Source organism: Diadema antillarum, unplaced genomic scaffold, assembly GCF_040938485.1.
Source record: "Diadema antillarum isolate AM-2024a unplaced genomic scaffold, OU_Dant_1.0 seq00000481_RagTag, whole genome shotgun sequence".
Taxonomy (NCBI): Eukaryota; Metazoa; Echinodermata; class Echinoidea; order Diadematoida; family Diadematidae; genus Diadema; species Diadema antillarum.
This window is the reverse complement of record NW_027271445.1, coordinates 299,816-324,024: the sequence shown is the minus strand read 5'-3', so window position 1 is coordinate 324,024 and position 24,209 is coordinate 299,816. Positions and strand designations below refer to the sequence as shown.

Genomic DNA, 24,209 nt, shown 5'->3' with positions numbered 1-24,209 from the left:
AATACAAGTCCATCATTAAGTATACATCTTGTCTTGCAAGTCGGCAGCAATGAATCTTACCCCTGCTTTCTATAGCACAGTCACATGTTACTGCAGTCACGTGGCGAGAAGATAAAGAAGGTCCTATCAAAGTCATCATTACTTGATGAGCTAGCTAGCTACGTTATATCGAGTGAGGGATTCATAATGTATTCTTTATTTTTTTATTGCTAAGGTGTTGATGTTCGTCGCACTAAGTGTCGTTTTGAATCCGTTGCTCGCTAAGTTTACAGACCACTCGTTGGAGGAAAAAGAAACCGATGCGTGATTGCACGACAGACTCATGCTTCTTTGAAAAATGACGAGATCATGAAGCAATGTGTAGCAGAATATTGAGAAGTCTTTCAAGATTTTTTTTTCAAGCGTAGTAAACTCAAATATTGAAGGATGACGATGTGTAAACCTCGGTGAATTTAGTGAATTTTAAAGATTTGAAGAGTTAGATGCCTCTCTCCATATAGGGTTTGCATAAAGCATTGAGGGATGGTGGTAAGTTTGGTTAGTTTTTGCAAAGTTTGTTTAGCGTGATTATCAACAGAGATCAGATATTTTCATGTTTTTGCCTGTGTGATACTACGCTTCAGCACTATTGGGTTCAAGATTTAAAAAACTGTTTTCTCTGCTGCGTCAAACAAGAAGTGAAAAAAACGAGAAAGAAGGTGGATGTTGAAAGTTTTCAATTCAATTGATATTCATATTACAATATGTCGGTACGTCTTTTTATTGATTTATAAAGAGTAATAACGATATCTATGTGACATTTATATCCGTAATAAAATTATTACAAACAGCAGAAATGTGTGCTTGCGTGGTATGTTGATGTGTATGAAATACTTCATGTACATGTACTGTGATTGACCCTGGGCTGGACTGGACTGATGAACTCGCCAAATGAAGAGCAAATATCATTTTAAAAAATCTATAGAAATAGCATGTACGTGCATGTTTTTGTTTGTTTAAGTTCTAATGAAGTAGACAACAGGACCACTGGTTGACGTGAAGTCCCTGTCCGCTGATTTTCTCCAAGTTGTGAAAAATCACTAACTTCTTTGCTCTGCTAACACCGGCTACAAACACAGTAACCAAACAAAACATAAACACAAACAAACAAACAAACAAAACATTCAGACTAAAACACGAGGTCTCGCTGTTGAACACATAGAATATCGGGATATAATTTTGACCCTCTTTTTTTCTAAGAATTAAGAGAGGGGGCAAAATGGTCATAGTGTATGGCTTTAGCTTTTGATAAAGTAACTCTGTGTGCCAAAGTTCCTCCGACACAGGATTTGAATGCGTTAATTATGGAAATTTGAAATTGTCATCTTTGCCGAGACTTTTAAAAAGAAGTGGAATATGCACCTAACAAAATATATAGATTTTGCTCAAGTACATACAATATGTAATTAAAAAGTTTGTCAGACGAAGGGCACCCACTTTGACAAGCATGGGTAATTGATAGTCTTTTTGTAAAACTAACGCCTTGAACTAGTTACACTTTGGTAGAAATCTATGTATAAGACTCTCATTGTGGTTAGAGAGAGAGAGAGAAAAAGAATAAAGACGAGGCAGATGAATACGGAAGAGAAAGAGGTGCGGTGGCGGATCAACGGGGAAGGGAAGGGAAGAGCAGGAATGACATTGATCATGATAATGAAGAAGAAGGGGAAAACGTAATTAAAAGAGTCGTAGAAAAATAGGGGGACTCGAGAAGGAGAAGAAGCAGAAGAAAAGGACAAACGGAGATCATGATGATGATTCATGGAGAATGAGAACAAGTATCAGTCGTATAGATAGAGGAGAAGAAGAAGAAGAAGAAGGAGAAGAAGAAGAAGAAGAGGAAGAAGAAGAAGAAGAAGAAGAAGAAGAAGAAGAAGAAGAAGAAGAAGAAGTAGAAGAAGAATAAAAGGGAGAAGAGAAGAAGGAAGAAAAGGAGGAGGAAGAAGAATGACAGCGTCAATCAAGTAGGCTATGTCGTGAGAATTATAAAAATACGCTTCACCTGTCCGATCCCTACAGAACGTGAATTTACTCATTGCGCTATTACTTATCACAAGAGGGCGTCACACCTGTTCATGTGTCTCCAGAAATGTGCACTGACTGAAGCAGAAGAGCAAGGCATTCTACGACAGAAGTGAGCCGCGTATACACATTTACTTACAGGTAAGTGTCAGAAATGATTGATAAGATAGGCCAGAAGAGATGTAGGGTTATACTTTGTGCCAAAGATAAACGTTAAATTTATCGTAGGGTGGGAAACTGTCGAACTTGCACCATATTGCGTCAGCCCAGTCCCGTACATTCATTTCTATGTAGTTCTGCCTTATCAGGTCTGCTGAGCATGCATCAGCATCATCGCATCATCGACATCGTGTAGATTTCTACTTTAACAATAATACAATAGGCTGATTAGCAGCGCGCAGCGGCGTTGTTCAACACCTGTAGAGTTTGCTATGGTACAATATTTGGTAATCATGTAGAAATGCACACCTACCGTTCGCTTCGCTGTTTGTCAATTAAATTTTGTGCAGCTATTGGAGATGCTATTGCTAAATTGAACCGTATCAAAGAGTTTTCATGGAATTAGAAAGCCGAAAAGGGAAGAAAAATGAAAAATCAGATTTAAAAAGTATGTCGATCGCGAGCTGTCTCGGTGTAGTATGTAGTGCATCGATTTCGCAGAGAAAGATATTGATCGATTCTGATACTATATAGATAGTCTGTAATTAGCCGCTTATCAACAATATCGAACACGACTCGTGGAATAGGTTCTAGAAATATGTGTACTTTTCCCCAGACGCATCTTAGGAATTCTTTTTTCTTCTCATTAGTTTCTTCGCCACTATCATGATTATTACTATTCAAATAGATAGAGCTTATTTATACCAGGATTTAGACGTCCATACTTTAAAAATTGTGTCAAGTATTGATTTTATCATGACAATTTAAGTTGACAACAATGTTAATTTGAATAGTGTTGTAGGGTATAGAAGGAGGTTGAAGGAGAAGAAATGGAAGAAAAAGGTAAAGGCTTTGAAGGGAAAGGGTAGGGAGAGAGAAAAGAAGAAGATGAGAAGGAAGTTGAATTCAAAGGGGATTTGTTTTTCCACTTTATACTGTCGAGCCGACTTAATTATTGTGGTTAAACACCAAACAAGCAGCTGTATCACAGACTATAACGATTGATTATAATTGTTATTTCGCTCTTCTAGATAATCGGTCATCCATCGTGCTACGCTGACACAATCGTCAATCGGCGTACTTTTTTGAGTCAAAGACTCAGAATTAGCTACTTTTCTTCTTTAATTGGCTATGAAATTTCAGGAAACTGTCAGATATGGTCCATCTTGACATTTCTGATAGCCGCAAGAAGTTTTCATTGACAAACTAAGGAAGGAAATGGTAGGTGTGCCTGGTGTGCATTTCTACATGATTACCCAATATTTTAAAATGTTCAAAAATTAGTAGTAAAGTTACTCATCATTTATATCAATAATCATTTTAAAATTAGATGATAGATCTAGTTACTTTCAATACCAGTACTAGAATGTCTAGTACAAATAGTATTTTACATGATAAGGAATTAATAGTGGGCCCTGTCTTCCTGGTGGTAGGTGTCTAACCGTTAGGCCAGGATCTGGTTCTGAACAGGGAGATAAGAATCCCAACTCCCTGTTCTTACACATTGAATCTGAAAATATGAAATTATGCTGGAGGTTATGTTTTTCACTGTTTGAGATGTATGTCAGCATTTAAATGGCAATTAATTCAGTCCTGTCTTTCTATCATTTCACCACAAAGCAGAGGCTGAAGCGAGAATACATCCTCTCTTTTGTGTTTCGGTGCTAGTGCTCTTGTCTTAGATAGCGCCTTATTATTCAGTTGATATATATTGGGATTCATTAGTACTTTTTGTCTAAAGACATACTTTAACTTGTTCAACTGATTGACAAATTGCCCTACATCAACATAAAGATGTACTTGTTGTTTGTGTCTGCAATTCAGTGACATTAATATTGTAGTCTTTCAGTTATTCACATGACCACCATTTTCACCAGATTTCAAGATGGAGTTCCAGGCGGTCATCATGGCTGCAGGCCGTGGCTCTCGGATGACGGACCTATCCAACAACATCCCCAAGGCCCTGCTCCCGATCGGAAACCATCCCATGATATGGTACCCCATTATGATGCTGGAGCGGGCAGGATTTGAACGTAAGGAGAGGCCTTGAGCATCTGCTGGTGCAATTTTATCGAGTATGAAATAGAGACTGCATGTAGGTCTTATGTCGAGGAAATTTTGAATGGAGGAATTTTTGGAGCAAGCGAAACAACACTCTCAAAGCAGCTAGCAAGGATGATTGTGTGACCAACTGTGTGAAATGTTATCTAGGGATAAAACAGAAGTGAATCTTTCTTTCTTTTTAGCTTTGGCATCCTTTATTAAGAATGTTAGTAGCAGCACAAATTGGCCATTGAACAAAATTCTTAGAGTGGTATGATATCGTAAATGTTCTTCTTTTTTCCCCCTCTGTTTAACCAGGAGCCATTATCGTCACACTCGATTCAGTCGGGAAGGACTTGAGGCAGAAGCTGAAGTCCTGTGGGGAGATCAAACTGGAGCTGGACGTCGTCACCATCCCAAGCGACGAGGACTGGGGCACGGCGGACTCTCTGAGGCACATCCGGGACAAGATCAAGGTGTGTCTCCCATGCCTATGCTGGTCATATATGCACAGCCAATTCACAGCCAAATTCTTGGCCATTCTTTTAAAGGTGAGGGGCAGTTGGGGGGCCTTTAAAGATTATCCTTCATGTTCAGTGGGAAAGAAAATACTAAAAGAAAAGTGGCCAGTAATTTATCAATCAAAAAAAACTTTCCTCTCGGTTCAAAGTTCTAGATAGATAAAACAAGGACAATTCAGACAATTTAACCCTTTAATTCGTAATATTTGTGGGCTAATACCAATTTTTTTCTTGATTTTTTTTTTTCACCCAAGTGATCAAGAACTCAATGCCTTTTTATCTTGCATTTGTCATTGTTGCCATGGTTACAGACTGATGTCCTGGTGGTCAGTAGTGATCTCATCACCGATGTTAAGCTCCACCTCCTAGCTGATGTCCACAGAAAATATGATGCGACCATCACTGCCCTCCTCCACACACAAGCTGACCAGGGCCTGGAAGGTGTGACCGTCCCAGGCACAAAGTCCAAGAGAAAATCAGGTGAGTCCTGTCAACATCTTTCTGGATTGATTAATTTCTATGATGTTTGGCTATAAGCTGTGTCAAGATTGGAGAAAAAAATACTTTTAGCTGTGAGAAGTGGAAGAATATTTGGAATATCATTTAAGCCACAACCTCAGAAGTGGTTCCTGACTTTTGCTTCTGCGACAATTGCTCCCATTAAATATCTGCATGCTAAGCTAAACATAGATTCTACCCACAAACCTAATCCTAATCCTCACATCAAACTAGACCTAAAACCCTATCACAACCCTAACCCGAACCCTAAGTCCTTCAAGAAAATACTCAAGACAGGAGCAATTGTTGCTAGTTTCAAGTAATTGTGTAAAAGTATCTTTTTTCAGCTTGTATAAGTGCGAGTGTGTGCTTCTTTTGAGGGATATGATAAAATGCAACCAGATATTAAATGCCAGAATGTTTTCTACATGACCACGCAGACATATTTTTGTGGAGACTTGCCTTTCTGTTGTAGTCAGAATGAGCGTTCATGGACAGAGTGCTATGCGAAGTGTGAAAGAGAAATGGGGTCTTTGTTGCAAAACCAAAGTAAGACACAGTGAGGATCATTCAAGTTGTCAGTGTGATGATTTGATAGGTGTCAGACTGCCCAATTAGAGTAATGATTTCAAGCACCCTCACTAATCCTTAATAATAGTGAGTCACTTTTATCATGGTAATATGGCACCAAATGTGCGTGCATGGCTGTCATTTTGCTGACATGCATTTGTATGTGTGGCCTAGCTAGCTTTAACTCTGTCTGTTTCACAACATTGTTGTTTCTTGATTTTTTTTTGTCTGTTTTTTTTCTTCTTCAGGTTGAAGATATATGACACGAATTTCAGTGAATGAAACATGATCTTCTTTTTAATATAATGTTCTTGCATTTATGCATCACAGATCAGAGAGATATCATAGGCCTAGATGAGAATGGTCAGAGGTTGTTACTGATGACTGCAGAGGCCGATGTTGAAGTGGATCTTGGCTTGAAAATGTCATTACTGAGAAAGTGAGTACAGGAAGAGTAGATCTTGCCAATTTCATCCTCCAGACAAATTCCATGGAAATGTATTCTCTAGTAATCACACCTGCGATTCTGTCAAGCATCAGCCATATTGTAACTGGTCATCAAAATGTTGTGGGTCTTAAAATACAAATGTTACTCTTTGTAGATGAAATATGCATCTTTTGTTGTTGTCGTAAGTCAACATTGTCTTCTTGGGTGTAAATCTGATTTCACTGATTGAATTAGAACCTTTGTGGGAAGTCAAGATGAAGTAACGTGCTTCAAACAAAGGCCTACCAGTATGTGCTTGGAGAAACATAAAATCTCATTAAATTGGGGTATCCGTCATCTGCTCCCAGTGCAGGAATGTAAACATTTGAATATTTTGTTGTGCTGAAATATATCAAAATTTTGCACTCAACTGAAGTAGCCTGAATATGAAACAAAAATGCAGGAGATATTAAAATACTTGGTATGTACATGTATAGCAATACTCTCACCCCCCATAAAAAATTTAAGCAAGTGAAGTTTATTAGAATTGGTCCAGGAAGAAAAAAAATGATTCTGCAAAGGTTTTCGCTCTTACTATAGTTGATATTTCGCACTTCGATAATAGATTCACATCTGATTGATTATAAGTTATTTAAATTGCTCTTTCCATGAAGTGTTGTTCTCTGATGAAAGACTGTGTCCCTCGTCTTGTATTTCCCTGCAGGTTTCCTTGTATTCAGTTCCAAACAAAGCTACTCGATGCACACATGTATCTGCTGAAAAAGTGGGTGGTGGATTTCCTGGCTGACACTAAGCTTGGAAGGTAAGAGTGCAAAAAGTTGCACATCAGCAAATTTACTAAGGGTGCATTCAAGCGCTCTAAAGCGAACCAAAGCGAACCTGAACCAAATCATAGTGTAGTGAACTGTACCAGATTTGGGGCGTTCAAGCGCTCTGTTGAGAAAGCGTACCTCATGACTTATTTTTAGAGGGGGGGGGGGTACGCATTATGCAGCAAAAGGGTTATTCACCTGGTGCGCTTAAACTACGTACAGCTATCCCGAACAACGAGCATGAACTCTTTGCATTATGACGTATGTGCATGTTACGCGCATTCTCACATGCAAACTTTTGTTACGCTTTTGGCACCCTTTTGGAGCACATCGGGAAATAGTCCACTTTTGGCTCGGTATAGTACGGTACGGTACACTTTTGGAGCGTTCGAGCGCTCCTCTGTCGTGGATACAGTATGGTATAGTTTGACTTAGGAGAGCGCTGGAACACACCCTAAGGCTGTTCTGTATCTATGTCTTAGCATCTGCAAATGTACAGTTGTATGTACTGCTTGAGGGCAGTGCCCAATTAATGAGACCACACTTTACCATGATAAGCTGTGTAATGCAAACTTGAATAACTTTCCTGAAAATCAAAATAAACACACACATACACACACTCCATATACACAAATACAAAACACCAACACACACAATGAAGCATTAAAGTTTGAAGGTGATTTTTTTTTGTGTGTGTCTTTATTTGAAATTTGAGAAAAATCAGCAGTGCATTTTTTGTATTGCAAAATCATTGGAATTTTTATCAATATTTCAAAGACTGGGTCCAAGCAGGTCCAACAAATGTGTGCTTCATTTTGTTTTGTGGCCTGACTATAATGGACAGAATGAAGCAGCTCATTCTTTGGTCTTATTTGCTGTTTAATTCTTTGAATGCCACAATCACACACCTGACATTAGTTACGTTCAGACAGTGATCCTTAACGTGGAGGATAAGCTAACTTTCATCACACAATCAGTCATTTCATCACGAAATGACAATTTTGTGACTAAATTGTTTTTTCATGGAGAAGTGACAACATCAATTTCATCAACAGATCACTGCAATATAAAATTTCTTCACACTTCCCCTCCCATAATACAGGGAGATATGATTCCAAACATTTCACTGTGCATTGATTCAATTCACAGCAGAAAGAAATGATATCAAACAAAGGTAGTTTTGCCTTTTTCTAAAATAATGTATTTGTGCATATGTGTTTTGTAATAGGAATCTTACTACACTGAAAGGAGAGGTGCTCCCATATCTGGTCAAGAAGCAGTTCTCAAGGAATTCGTCCCGTAAAGGAGATGACAAGGACACACCCATAGGGGAGGTTAAACCAAGCATCCAACCAGGTGAGGCTGTATTAAAGATCATTTGAGGATGGGAATTGGGTTTACACTGTGCAGGTTGGCAACAACAAATACAGTCTGTTTTAATATCTGTCTGTATGGCTGGCTATCAATCTGTTTGTCTCGAAAGAAGTGCTCAATCAGATGATGCTACATCAAGTTTCAGTGTGCCCTCACTAAGACAAAAAGACTAGAAAGGTTATAATTTACTGAATGTGGCAAATCAATGAGGATTGAATAGTTTGTTCTTTAGAAACAGGGTTGATATCTATTCATTTGACCTAAATGTTTCATTAAGTAGAGTATTAAAAAAGGTAGGTCTCATTCTCGCCCTCTTTTGGCCATAAAATATCCAAAGTTCCTAAATTGCTATGTTGTAACTGATTCTTACCCGGTTGAGGAAGGGCTATTTTTATGCCTCCGCAACGAAGTGGCCGGAGGCATTATGTTTTCGGGTCGTCCGTCCGTCCGTCCGTCCGTCCGTACGTCCGTACGTCCGTACGTCCGTACGTCCGTCCGTACGTCCGTCCGTCCCGTTTTGTTTTTGTCGATATCTCAAGAACCGTGTGGTGGTTTTACATCAAACTTGGTATGAGGGTATATCCTTGGGGGATAATACTTTGTGTGGATTTTAGGGTCACAGGGTCAAAGGTCAAAGGTCACAGGTTATTTTGTGAAAAAAAATTTGAAATTTCATGTTTTTCTCCATATCTCGCAAATGGTTCAAGGTATCTTCATGGAACTTAGTATATATGCTTGTACTGATGGGCAGTGATTATCTAGGGAAGTTGGGGTCGTGGGTCAAAGGTCAGGGGGTCAAAGGTCAAGGTCAACTCCTCAAAATATCACTACTTTCCTGAGAATGCAATATGCCTGAAGGTTTTTTTTTTTTAAAACTTGATGTATGGCATGTATTACCCAATATATATTTTTGGGGAAGTTTCTTGCCAAAAGGTCAAAGGTCAAGTGAAAGTGCTAAATTGCACTTTTTCCTCCATATCTCGAAAGTAACTCCAGGTATCATCATGAAACTTACATATTTATGCATGTTCAACCTAACAGTGATTCTCTTTGGAACTGTGAGGTCAAAGGTCAAAGGCCAGGTTTAGATAATGCTATTTTCCCATTTGATACTGAAATTATACTTTTCCTCAATACCTTGAAAATTACTCAATGCATAAACTTATAAAAGGGTCAAAAGTCAAGTAAAAATCATCAGTTCCCCAAATACCTGCACTCTGACATTTTAATCATTCATCCAATTGAACCTAGTTCTAGGAAAGTGAACATTCAGCACATTTGTGTCAAACCTGTCCTTTTAATATTTTGCCAATTGTGTGAAACTGTCATCACACATTGTCAAGACATTGTACTATAGACCTATTAGGAGAACCATGCATTATGGCGGAGGCATATCAGTAGCCGTAGCGATATGTCTAGTTTGCTTCTGCACGCATTTCCCTTAAGCCCGCCGCACACTACACGATCCGACTGGTCTTAAAGTCTTAAGCCAAGCTGGGTCTTAAGACCAGTCGTACGACCGGACACCGCACACTATACGACCCGACTGTAAAGCGCGCGCAGTGCGCACATGCGTGCGCTTGCATTTTACTGCGTTGTGAATGGCTGAAAGCCCACGACCAGTCGGTAGAAATTCAACATGTCAAATCTCTACGACTGGCGCTAAGACCCAGTCGTACGACTAGAAAATGGCAAGACTGTGACGTCACACTTCTAGTCTTAAGGTCTTAAGACCGGTGAATCGGGGCAAAATCGTGTAGTGTGCGGCGGGCTTTAGACATTTGCCCAAGAATACTTGGGAATAGTCTTTAGCAGGTCAAAGCTGATATAATTTATATCTCAAAGTGGCAATTTTTAGTGATATGCAATGTGTGCGTGCAATCAGCCAGCCGATCGACGTTGAATCTCGATATTATTCATAAAAACATAATGCGTATAGCTAGAACGTACACACATCAGTATCGGTGCTTGCAGAGTAGTTCACTTAAGCTCGCAGAGCACAAGTGCCAAATTGTTATAGAGATATGATCTGATTTATCGAAATATGTATGCTTTCAGGAGCTAACACAGATGAGTTATGTTGTTAGCGTTTTTTGTTTTTTTGTCAGTGTATTCCAGCTGTACACAAATTTGATTTCCAGGGTACTGGTACACTATAACTAATCCCATGCAATATTTGTCTAAAACATGATATGGAGTGAAATTCAGGGGTGATTTAATGATGACAAGATTGTAATTTCTGCAGCTAACCTTCCCAGGGGGCATAATGGCTTAAAGTTTATCAGTGTCTTGTGATTTCTTTCGTCACCTGCACAGAACTCTCCAGCTACCTCCCCACCAATGAGCTGGACATGAAGGTCTTGGAGATGTCACCGTGGAACGCTCACAGGGGTGAAATGTCAAAGGTCTACCAGAAGGGCGACCACCTCCGCTGCTTCACCTACATCGCCTCAGGAGGCATGTGCCTGCGGGCCAACAACGTGGCCGCATACTGCGAGGCGAATCGTCAGGTAGGACTCGGTTGGGATTCTGTGAAATTCACAATATAAAATGGTCAACATAAATACTGGCTGGTGATTGGTCATTATGCAATCACTGACTAATGCAGCTACATGTAGGGTCAAAATCATTATATTGCAAACAGCGAAATCACCGCATCAGGAGACTGCTGAGACGTCACTTTATATATTACATCTCTGAAAATGCAATATAATATCTACATGCAATTTCATGCATTTCATTTGTCACGGAGGATATATATATTATGACTGGGTGCCACATTATAATTCTGGCTCTGGGCTGTAACTGCAGGGCAGTAAATCTTCGAGCTAGACCTTTTGCAGCAGTCAGTAGAAATGAAATTGATTTTGTTTCAGTACTTTACCTTTACTTGGGATGGGTCTGCAAATTGTGCATGTCTCAACTCCGATAAAAATGACTGATCTAGTCACATAGCTGAACAAGGGGAAATGTGTTGGAGAACATCTTCAGACCTTGTACATTGTATGAATCACATAGAAATTGATTTGGATGCAAGTAATTCAACTTTAATTCTAAAGGGCAAATCCATACTATGTTACATTTATTCTACAGATAGACAAATATCAAATAAGCAGAATATTAGAATTTTACATAGAATGAGAACTTTCAGGAATTGTTCAGTTCCCCCCCCCCAAAAAAAAAAATACTGCAACTTACAGTGCCGATGATGTAATGGCGCGTTGACTTTTCATGACCTTAATTTATTTGTATGTGAAATGAAAAAGAGAGAAGTTTATCTATCTGTACCAATTGGAGGATTGTAATAATTTTGTAATATAGACTCTCAATTGGGAAGGGATTTTAGTTGATTAATTATTGACTTTTGACAAAACTTTTTTTTTTTACTTTTTGTTTCATGTACAAATTAATGGGACTGTTATGAGGTGATGACGTCATCAAATACCCTAAAAGACATGTGGGATTGAGACCAATAGTACATCTTGTCAAACCTTGAAATTCTATGACTGTTTACTATTCTGATTTAATGACACTTCTGGTTTTGTTCACTAGACTTTGCTCTTTTTATTAAAGTCTACGCATACCATGGTGTGGTTTTGCATGTTAGATACTAGAAAGCAGATTTTCTCTGAATATTCACATACATTTGTAGTTAGAGGCCCCTGCTCTGTAGGATTAGGGACTTTTTGATTTCACGTCCTGGACGTGGATGGCCACATAATGACGTCATTTGAAGGAAGTGCGCATACTCCAGGTTCTCTAGCACGTCCACAATCAGAATCGAGAACATATGAAGTGTTTGTTCGCAAAAACCGATATGTCCATTTTTGAAGATTTTGAAGTACGGTCTCTGTCATAAAGAACAAAATAATACCTTTTAAATGATATATTGGTCACTACATATAAAGGTACATTTTTGAAGTTATGGTCAAAAGAAGCAAAAATTTTCTTATTATTCTCTTTATTTTTCTTGACCTTTAATCGCAAATATCTCCATTTGGCAAATATGGACTTATCGGATTTTGCAAACAAACTCTTCATATTTTCCAAGGATTTCACGTCCTCCTAGATTCAGGACGGGAATGACGTTATTGCTTGGTGCACCAATTTCCAGCCCGCGGGAGGGGGCAGGGCCATGACGTCATAACAATACGTCTTGAATGGCATGCACTGAAAAGCGAAATGGGTGATAACACCTTGGACGTAACAAGTGGACTGCAGCCTTTGGAATCGCTCGAGTACGAGAGTGGCATCCATGATCCTCATGTACACAATCGAAAGGTCCCTATAATATAGTCCATAATATAGATCCTGACAATAATCAGAACACTCTGTATGAAACATCCAGTGAGAAGGTCCCTTGTAGGATCAGGACTCATCCTGAAAAGAGATCTTCATGGTGCAGGGGCAGATCCAGGAATTCTGTAAAAAAGGGGGGGGGGAGGGGAATACAAAGCAAGGGAGCGTAGATGCTGCATTTTTGAAAGTGGGAGGGGGGGAGCAGTTTATATTACTGGCACCACTTCTGGGTTTAATCAGCTGACAAGCAAAATAAAAGACCTTGACAGGAATTTCCTTGTACCAGTTCCAGGGTTAATTGGTTTACAAGCAAACACAACAACAAACAAACAAATTGAAGGGATGGGGCTTGTCATTGCTTGTAAAGATAGGTTTGCTTTTTATTTTTCCTCAGTGACAATGTGACACTGCGACACAAACTGTGATACTGGTGAATTGATCACTCTTTTATTTTATTCATTTTGTCAATTCCCTTTTCAATCCCAGGTAAAGGAAAAAGAAAACGAAAGAAACAGAATTGTCTGAGACCATCATCCATTTTATCTGTGATCTGGTGCCATTTAATCATTTGCAAATAATGTGCCTTATTTTCAGATTAAATCCACATACTGATGTAGGTGCTTATACAGACATTCTGGTTTAAGTGTATTAATCGCAAGTTTAATGGCCTGTTTTCACCAACATCTAACATTCCAATGTTGGTTTGCTTGGCCACATTCTTTGGTTACCGTAGTGACCAGGCATGAGTACAAATTCACCTAGATATCCTTGAGGTAATTAATCACCCTGACAAGATGTTTTTTACACTTTGATAGTTAGACAATTTATTCCTACCCCTCCTTCCCCTCCTACTCATTTTTCTTCTTTCCTCCACAAAAAAAAAGGTGCCAAAACAAATGAACAGCCAATGCCCCAGACAGTTTCCCCACTTGTTGAAGCATAAAATTCTGCAAATATGTTTTGAGACTGTTATATTTTTAGAAAAAGTATGTGACAGCATTCCTGTGTGCACCTAACAGTGGCGTGATGACCCATATTCTGTCACCCTCTAGAGGAGGGGGAGGAGGAGGAAGAGGAGATGGAAAAGGAAGATTTACAGCTCCCATCAGGTTTATGTTGCAAATATTGCATGGCATTCTCAGAGCTTCTAGCCTTTCAGTTGTAAACAGCTGTTTTCTCTTTCTCATTGCTTTTTATGGAGTCATTTTTTCTTTTGCAAGGTGGAATCATTGGCCTGTGGGATATGAAATATAACCACTAAAAGAACCCCACTAAAATGGGGTTTATTTTCATGCCAGTTTTAATTTGTTTTGTGTAACTGTGTTGCAATATTCCTCCAAAACATATGAAAGGATTTTGATGCAATTTTCAGGATGGACATGTTGTTCAAGGAATAAGCTTTTCCTTTTTATGTTTATGCCGTTGTGTATTTGTTTTGTTTATCTAAAGCAATATCACTCCAAAACATGGGGAAGGATTTCAATGGAATTTAGGATGGACATGTTGTTCTTACAGGAATAGGCTTTTTTTTTGAGGTGATGATCTGAATTCAGGATTTTTATTTCCCACAGAGAAGAATATGAGCACAGTTTAATGGCATTAGTGACCCTACAGCATTGGAGGAAGTTTGTACTCGCCATGAAGTGCTTCTAGTTTTTTCTTTTAATGATTTTATTTCTTTATCTTTTTTTTGGGGGGGGGGGGTGGGGGGATGACGAAGGATCAATTTGGCTTTTTCAATTTCTTTTTGGACTTTCCACAAGTCATCGTGTGCTTTCCTCAATCAACATTTCATCCACGCATAAAAAAAACAAACCTTGATATTCAATGATGAGAATATCTGGTTGTAAAGACAAATCCTCAAAGGTGAAATTACCTCTGAAGTTGTCTTCTCTCCAACAAAATACATTGCAGTATTCCCCATGAGTTTCTTCATTCCTTTCTAAGCCATTTGATACCATATGTAAAATACATAAACAGATAGATGTTATTTTTGAAGATTTTTAAGTATTAAAGGTCACCATCAAATAGAGAAAAATTAAGTCTTTTCATTGATACTGCACTGATTACTGATTTTTGGGCGATATTGTTAAAATTATCACATACATTTGGATTGTTTTCTTTGTTTTCCAGCAGCTTCAATCTCAAATATCTCAAGATGATAAAAATGACTACTCTCCATATTGTATAATGAAATGACATGTAGGAATTTAAGCAAAAAAGAAGACTCGCCAAAATTGTAATACATCATCATTTGGATATTGCCCTGTACCCAGAAGACTAGTGCGTCACGACAATACATCCCTATTGCCTTCTGTTGTGTAGAGAAGAAACTTGTCCCAAAAAAACAAAAGAAGAAAAACCAAACAAATGGACATGTTAAAGAAACAGACTATACAGAGTGAGATTTTGTGTGTGTGTGTATGTGTGTGTGTGTGTGTGTGTGTGTGTGTGTGTGTGTGTGTGTGTGTGTGCATAGTCTACACCTTGCATTGTATGTTAGGCCATAACATTCCTTTGAAGAGCTGTAAAATCTTGCTCTAGGCATCGGTGCTTGTGATCAACATTGGGGCTTGCAGTGTAGTATGATTCTATGATGACCTTGAACACTCTCCAGCTTTCCCCACTTCTACCCCTCCCTCCCTCCCCCCCCCCCCCCCCCCCACCCCGCGTTAAACTGCTGCTCTCAGAAAATCCCTTCCCACTATGCCAAGACCTGTTGAATACCATTGAGTCACATTCTGCTTAATATCCTTAATAGATCATCAACACACAAAACATTAGTTTGGGGGGGGGGGGGGGGGGGGCAGAGGGGGATGGGGGATCCGTATACCATACCGGTGTCTTGTTGTCTTTCCTCATCATTGTCACCAACATCGTCGATTTCACCTGGACACCATCAATCATTTGCGGTGGAATGCTGGTCATGAACGTGATATAAACAAGGTTACTGGCCTTGAGAGAATGTTGCTCCCCAGGCAGTCAGGCAAGAGGAGCACTCTCTCTCTCTCTCTTCAACCCACCCCACCCTGCCTTCCTCCCCCTCTCCTTCCTCCCTGGGATGGGGGTAAGCTGATGCCACCAGCGGGAGCTGAAGGCAGGATGAAACCATCTGCTTAAAGTCCCATCCTATTCTGAGTGGCACCTGCAGTCAAAGAACAGCTGTGTTTATCTGTTTTGCTTATGTTGAAGTCTTTTTCTCCTGCAAAGTCAGATCATTGGCCTGCGTTGTATAAAGTATACCCCCCCCCCCCCCCTCCTTTACCTATGTTTTGACATTGACTATGACTTGTGAACAAGTCAAAGATTTATGCAATATCATTCAGGGCAATCTGTCTACTTCGGATACCCAAGGTTGACTTTAAAAGCTGGTTGAAGTTGCCAGCAATCTGCTTTGTTTTGTTTTATTTTTCAGCATTTATGAATGGCATCAGAGGTTGGAATGTGATGGTTAGGACTTGGAAGATCAATGCACACACACATTAAAAAAAAAAAAAAAAAAAAACTTGTAGTTGCCACCTGCTGAGAGCTACCACCTGGCATAGCTAGAAATTCCTCCATGGAAACAATACAGACTGCATAGGGATACATAGTTCGTAGGTGTGATGCTGTAACCATTCATTGCCATGGAAACTGGTTGTAAACAGCCTCACCTGGCCCAAATGTCTGTGAACACTATTGTTCCTGACCATGCTCACACCTGCCCTGGTTCCAACCCAAGCTGTAACAAAAGACTGTGACATCATCACTTTGGTACTCTATAGTCACCTTCACCACCTGCATGAAATATCTTCTATGCTTATTCATTTTGTTTGTAAAAGAAACGAAACATAGGAGTCACCTGTTCATGTATTGTCACTTACTGAATAGAATGTGTGTGTATATTTCCTTTGTTGTGAAGAAACAAAGTAGTTATTCTTCCCAGCCTGAAATAAACCAAGTAAGCAAACAAATCAAACAAAGGAAATGTGTCACTGCTGTGAGCATTCTGCAGGGACATCAAAGATTGTATTGGGGCAGTCACCCCCCCCCCCCCTATTAATACTGGTTAGTATCAAGGTTAGAGTAAAGATTAGGGTTAATAAGGTTAGGTTTAAGGTTAAAGTATGGGTTAGGATTTAATAGGATTAGCTTCAGGATTAGGATTAGGTTTAGGGGAAGGGTCTGGAGTACCTTTATTGTCCAGGTGGTAATTGCCCTACATTCATCAAAGATGTATAGCTTTTGTATGGAATAAAAGAAACAAAATTGAGTGCACCTTTCAGGAAAGCATTCATCTCTGCAAGAAAAAAAAAGAGTTAATCAAACAGACATCCCCGTCTAAACAAGAATAAGACATTTTTATAACAGTGTATTAACCCAGTGAAGACAAGTCCTGGGTATACTCTGGCAGGTGCCTATGGGAAATGCATGTCGTAGCAAAATCAGTCCATCCTCAACTAATTAAACAACAGAAGGACACAGGTCCAAAGAGAGAGAGAGAGCAAAAATAGGAAGAATGGGAAATGCATGTTGTAGCAAAATCAGTCCGTCCTCAACGGATTAAACAACAGAAGGACACAGGTCCAAAGAGAGAGAGAGAGCAAAAATAGGAAGAATGTTCCTTTAACATTCTTTTGTCAGTCCACTGCAGTGGGTTATGTACACAAACAATGTGACATCATTTTATCCACTGGGCTTGCTCCACAGGAAGTTGGAAGCTACAGGAGGAATGTGATGGCATGGTTGAGACACCTGCGGGCATTCTTCATTCACTCTATGTCTCGAATCAACTTGAGATGTTCACTTTCGTTTCTTCCTGCATTTTTTTTTTCTTTCAGGGGCGCAAAATATTTACAAATTCCTATAATGGAGAGGTAAACGTGACCAAATGCTAAGGGAGGGCTGTTGTAGTGTCCCATGTAGAGCCATCCATGCCCAGGTTATGGGGGAGGGGAGAGGGGAGGGATAGAGATGTGGGGGTGCTCTTTCTCCATGTTGCATACAATGACATGGCAAAATTCCAAACTTCTTTGATCCAGAAGCCATCAGTACCCGTGGTCACACTGGCAAAAGATCGTGAAGTTTAGGATCGTGATCTTTCAGATATCGAAGGTTTGCCAGTGTGACTGCAAACTTCCCGCAAAACTTCTCGCAAAACTTCTCGCAAAACTTACTGCAAAACTTACTGCAAAACTTCTTGCAAAACTTCCCACTCAAACTAGGTTTACTTGAACGCTTGCAACTGAAACTGTACAAAGTTTGTCACGTGACCAGTACACCGCCTGTTTGCGGCATCGAGCGATGATTTTCGGGCAGTGCCTCGGTAGGATGCACCTGTGTGCATTGTAATTTCGTAATGATTAGTTGTCAGATGGCGTACTCTTTCTTCTCTCTTGCGCACGTGCACTAATGACCCAAACTTCTCGATCCTTAAGTTTGGCTTCCAGTGTGAACAGACAACTAAAGATCGCAGATGAATACTTTTTGGTCATAGTTGCAAAATATTACCATTGTATATCAATAATTACATGTACATGAAGGTATCTGGAAGGAGATGCGACAAGATGTCTGTAAAAAGATTAAAGGAAATGTTCCAGCATTTTTTTTTTTCAATGTCACCAATTGATTTTTTGATGGTTTACTGTCAGTGCTGGTATCATTTAAGTGATTCAGGCCCTACACACATGAAATCTGCTGTTTTTAGGTTGATTTGATAAAGGGTTGAATCTATTGAATTGCAGCTTGACATGAAACATTCTGACTCTTATGAGGGTTTTTAGACTTGCTGAAAAGTTGCTTGTAAGGATGGTTCATCAGAGATGCCAACTTTTACTTTTTTGCAGTATTTTGTTCCGTTTGTTTGTCTTTTGTTTGTTTGTTTTTCTAAAAATACTGGAGGTCTCTTGGAAAATACTCTGTTTCCCAAATTACATTACTGTCCATGTCTGTTTGCAAGAAAGGTTAAAAAAATGTTGTTTTCTCACCCTAAAATACAACCTTTTCAGCCCTCAGAATCCTGCAATGCTGTTGTTCACATCTCTGATTCATGCTCATGACTTATGTTGGTAAGGCTTTCTCCTCCACAAACACTGCCGGTGGTCCATCAGTGTTTCTAATTGGGTTTACTCTTCCACTTTAGCATCGATATCAATACTTGTTAGAGAGACCGGCCTTTGATACTTACACAGCTGTCCTACGGAATGTTAGCAGTAAGTGGTTGACGAGAAGACTCAATTCCAGTGTCTGACTCTGAATGTGATGAGAAGTGGGTTTCCTGAAATTATGGTTACCTTAAACATTCGTGTAGGTTGGAACCCTCTGTGAGAAATAGAATGTTGTTGTTGTTGTTATTGTTTTTGAAACTCGAAACATTCTTTCTTGGTCATAGAGACTTGTTTAAGAAACGTTAGTGACCAGAAGAATTTATTTTATTTTATTTCTTTTTTTCATGTTTTGGACAGAATTATGACAGCAGAGTAGCATAGGCTAACTGATACAATGTACAGACCTCCAACCCCAATCCCAGGAGTCACCCCCCCCCCCCCCCCGACCCCACATTTACCTGACATAATGTTTGTTACCTCCCTACATGTGTGTGGATAACTAACATACAACCAATATACCTACAAGTCTTCTTATATTCTTGGTCAAAATTTGAACATTCATGAGAAATAATGAAAGATACATTTGCCTCCACACATCAGAGGCAAAAGATAGTTCTATTGTAGTCATTGTTGTGCCATAATGGCACCTCAGGCAGAAAAAAAAAATTGTGACCTGTCTATTCACAAATTGTGACAGAGTAGAGCCTTGAAATTCTTTGAATATGTGGTTTGATGAGCAGCTGTTTTGTCCAAAGAGGAAGTGTTTTTTCTTTTGACCACCTGCAGGGAAGCTATCTGCAAATAAAGGCCACTTGTCTCGGTAAAAGCCTAACGGACAAAATTATCATCAATTCGATTCGATGCAACACTCACAGAGAAACCAATGCGAAAGTCCTTTGAGATGTCAAGACACTTTTCTATTGTGTATCATAATGATAGTACACCTTACTGCCTCAATTCCTGCCTTCTTCTTGTTATCTGCATGTCAAAGATTAATTTTTTGTGGGGGGAAAAAAAAAGAAAAAGATTTTGTACTTTAATATGTTGAGGACGAGCTGATTTTGCTCTAACTCGCATTTCCCATAAACACCTGCCAGAGTATAATTGGGACTAGTCTTCAACGGGTTAAGGATAATTAGGGGAAAATCTACTGCATTAATTTCTGTCTGCATATTTAAGTGTCATCTTTTATGTTCACATTTTGAAGTGGAACATGAGCTTTATACCTGAACTTTGACTGGTATACATCTGATAGCCAAAGCTGCAGTTAACACATGTAGAGTTTGTGATTTTTATGCCTCCGCCACGAAGTGGTGCCGGAGGCATTATGTTTTCGGGTTGTCCGTCCGTCCGTCCGTCCGTCCGTCCTTCCGTCCGTCCGTCCGTCTGTCCGTCCGTCCTTCCGTCCGTCCGTAATGAATTTTGTGGACAGGGTAACTACCAAAACCTTTTGAGGTATCCTAATGAAACTTGGCATGTATGTGTATTAGGGGGTGAAGTTGTGCCTATCAACTTTTGGGTGCACATGCTCAAGGTCAAAGGTCAAAAGGTCAAGGTCAAATGCTTAAAATAATACTATTTCCCCCATATCTATGCAATGCCAGAAGATATTTTCTTGAAACTTAGTGTATACATGTACTACCCAATTAAGATTCTCTGGTGAAAGTTTGGGGTCATGAGGTCCAAAGGTCAAAGGTCAAAAGGTCAAGTAAAATGTTAAAATTTCACCTTTTTCTCTGTATCTTGGAAATTGTTCAAGGTATCTTCATGGAACATAGTGTATATGCATCTACTGACTGGCAGTGGTTATCTAGGGAATTTAGGGTTCATGGGGTCAAAGGTCAGGGGTCAAAGGTCAAGGGCAATACTTCAAAATCTTACTATTTTCCTTATATTTATGCAATGCCAGCAGGATATTTTTTTTTAAATTTGATGTATGCATGTCTAACCCAATAGAGATTCTCTGGGATTTTTTTTTTTTTTGCCAAGAAGGTCAAAGGTCAAAAGGTCAAAGATCAAGTGAAAGTGCTGAACTTACTTTTTTCTCCATATCTCGGAAGTGGCTCAAGTTATCTTGAAACTTAGTACATGCTGAATTTATGTATGTTCTGCCTGACAGTGCTTCTCTTATAAATCAAAGGCCAGATGAAAATGATAACAATTTACTGTTCAATACAGAAATCACACTTTTTCTCCATACCTTGAAAATTACTCAGTGCATAAACTTATGAAATGGTCAAAGTCAAGTTAAAGTTCTTAAATCCCCAAATACATGCTCTCCTATTCATCCAATTAAACATAGGTCAAGGAAGGTAAACATTCAATACATTTGTGACAAACATGTCATTTTAATATTTTGCCAGTTTTGTGAAAATGTAATCACACATTGTCCACATGTACTATAGACCTATTAGGAGAATCATGCATTATGGCGGAGGCATACCAGTCGCCATAGCGACATTTCTAGTTTTGTTTTGTTTTGAGGATTACCTTTTGTAGAATTACTCAGTGATGGAGAATGATGTTCACACTCCTCAGTTTAGTCCTCTGAGAAATGAAGTGACATGTGAATGCACTTTCAGAGACTCCAACTCTCCCGCTTTCGACAGGAGATCTCCCGCCAAAAACCTATTTTTGCAAAATCTCCTGTTGCTCTTCCGCTTGAGATTTAATTTCTCACGCCCTGGCTCTGTGTCTCCCACTTAAAATGATTTCTCACTTAATGTCATCCTATGTTGAAAAATAAGCTTCATCCTAGAGCTTCGGCGGGCCCTGGACCCCCGCCGCAAGGAACTTTGCGCTTCGCGCACATCAAGTTGGAGTCTCCCGTTTGCTAGGGGTTTCGGGCGGGAAAATCTCCAGATCAGAAAGTGATTGGGGTACACTGTATGAGTCTCTGCACTTTACAATTTCCCTTCTATTGTGCATGATATATTTTCTTCTTATGTAATAGAGTCAGAAGCAGCAGAGTGGTTACATAATACAGTCAAACCTGTCTATAGCGGCCACCCAAGGAAGACAAAAAAAAAAAAGTGGCTGTTGGACACAGGTGGCTGCTATAGACAGGGTCTTTAACATGACCTTTCTGTTTGGGGAAATTGAGTTTTAGTGGTTGTATACAGTAGGCAGCCGCTATAGACAGGTGGTCGCTATGACAAGTTTGACTGTACATGCATACAATCAAAGAATTAATAGGCTGGATAGAACTTTTGCCTCACACTCCTGGGACCCAGCAAAAGTGACATCTTCTGGGACTGTATGATGGAGGGTTCCATTCACACTTGAAAATTAAAGGGTGGTTTTGATAGCATTTCTCTGATATATAATATGTGAAGATGAATGGAAGAGTAGGACAATTCCCAATTGTCACTCCACTTGTTCACATTTAAAAATAATATAAAGTTTTGGTACCTCAAAAGTTTCCATGAGTTTCCTTGTCTTAGTTTGTGTTTCAGGTTAAAGTACCTTTCATATAACTAACACTGTGAGACTTACTCACCCCAAGGTGCTCTCATATGTCTTAGTAATCATGCAATAATGGTTTCGTACCAGAGCAGAGCGGGCTCTGGAAAATTCGAACGAGCCGTTAGTTTGACTCGACGCGGTACCGCGAGAATCAATATACACGTATTGTACGAAACCATTATTGCCGCAGCTCGGCCGCGGCTCGGCCGCGGCTCGGCCGCGGCTCGGCCCAGCCCCACACTGTAAACGGGGTCTTGATAAATGGTTGTTGAATGTAGTGGGATAACACTCAGTTCTGCATGTATATATCTGTTGTAAGAGCAGAGAAGACTTCAACGAATCATAGAATATTTTGACATTTACTTGATGTCAATTATCACTTGACTTTCATTTATTACTTTGACAACACCTGGAAATTTGACTTCAACTTTGACTGGAGTTGAGTGTACAATCTGTATATTGAATGGTTTACAAAATAATGCTAGGGAAAGAAAAGTGTTGACATGCATGGATATTAGCAAAGAAACTAGATAAGTAAGTAATGCTTTGAACTCAAAGATATGATTTCTAAGGGCTTTTTCCTCTTCTTTGCAGCATTTTAACTAGGGACCGTTTTGGTTCTCCTTAGCGAATTTGTCACCTTTGGCCCACATAAGTACTCCCGCACCCCTCTGCACCTGCCAGGCTTGTGGTTTGGCGCTGGCTGGCCCATTTAGGCTAAACACCCATCCAAATGTACTCCCCCTGAGGTCTGTTAGCCTTCACTCCAGGCTTAACTTTGTTTCTGATTTTTTTTTTTTTTTCGTTCTCATTTACAACTTGTTTACATGCAATGAATACTGTTATACCAGCCGGTCATACACGGTGTATGTAAATTTGTGTGTTTAGGTGTAAATTTCAATCAGAGTTGGTGTGTGTATGGTTTGTTTCACCATACAAACTGTAAAATTTGACCTGGACCTGTCTTCAACTGGCAAATTCACATCTATTCAGATTGATAAACATATCTAGGTAGTTTTGACACCATTGGGAATTAATTTTGCACAGCAAATCTTTCCTTTTGGTAGGCCTCTGTAATGTCACAGAACTGATGCCTCCCCCACCCCCCCCCCCCCCCTCCCTTGTATTGAGACTGAGGGATTGAACAAAAAGGATATACAGTTGTATATTTTCAAGGATTTGATATAAGATTGCCAGAATAGAAAAAAAAAAAAAGAAATATCAAATAGTCTGAGAGTAAGGCAAGAGTTTTGCTGATGCTTTATTCATCTCTTTCTACCTGTCTGTTTCTCTTATCTTGAAGCCAAGTGATGAGATGAGTTTTCATGTTTGGAGGGCTCCCATCCCTCTCTCCTAGGTCAGTTTGACGGAATGTGTTCCAATTGCCAACCCTAATAGGATTTTAGTCCCAGAATGTCATTGGTTTGGAAGTAAATGAGGGGTGAATTTTTGTGGTCTCTGTAATGAGTCACAGTGTGTGTAGTGGTGTGTGTGGCATTCCTGTGGTTTATATTCGTGTATTCACTGTCCAAGAGCCAGAGTGTCATCCGTGGTGTAGGTAGAGAGTTTGAAGGAAGAAAAACCTATGGAGTAAATATTTTTTATGAAGTGTATCCATATTATTGGGTGTATAGTTGGAAATCCTTTTTCACTCAAGTGTATACATGTTGAGCATGGGTACGAGTTGTAGGCACAACATTCTTTTATTACATTTCTTCCCATGTGTGTGTGTGTGTGTGTGTGTGTGTGCATGTGTTTTTGCATATTTGTGTGACATAGCCAACATAATTTCAAATATAAGTCAAATATATTACTGAAGGGGTTTCGTAGTAGGATAGTTAAAAGAGCATAGAGAATATATATCCTTCTACTC

General features: G+C 39.5%; 1 protein-coding gene across 1 annotated transcript in view; it reads left to right on the top strand.

Moving 5' to 3' along the window:
• Positions 1 to 2,121: 2,121 nt before the first annotated feature.
• The window catches only part of LOC139733479 (translation initiation factor eIF2B subunit gamma-like), a 33,521-nt gene continuing 11,433 nt past the window's right edge, over positions 2,122 to 24,209 (top strand). Inside the window, exons 1-8 of the mRNA XM_071644294.1 lie at positions 2,122 to 2,202; positions 4,098 to 4,253; positions 4,582 to 4,739; positions 5,096 to 5,264; positions 6,183 to 6,291; positions 7,004 to 7,102; positions 8,341 to 8,468; positions 10,803 to 10,996. Of these exons, the coding sequence (XP_071500395.1) occupies positions 4,106 to 4,253; positions 4,582 to 4,739; positions 5,096 to 5,264; positions 6,183 to 6,291; positions 7,004 to 7,102; positions 8,341 to 8,468; positions 10,803 to 10,996 (1,005 nt within the window). The 5' untranslated portion in view covers positions 2,122 to 2,202; positions 4,098 to 4,105. The remainder of the gene's footprint in view (positions 2,203 to 4,097; positions 4,254 to 4,581; positions 4,740 to 5,095; positions 5,265 to 6,182; positions 6,292 to 7,003; positions 7,103 to 8,340; positions 8,469 to 10,802; positions 10,997 to 24,209) is intronic.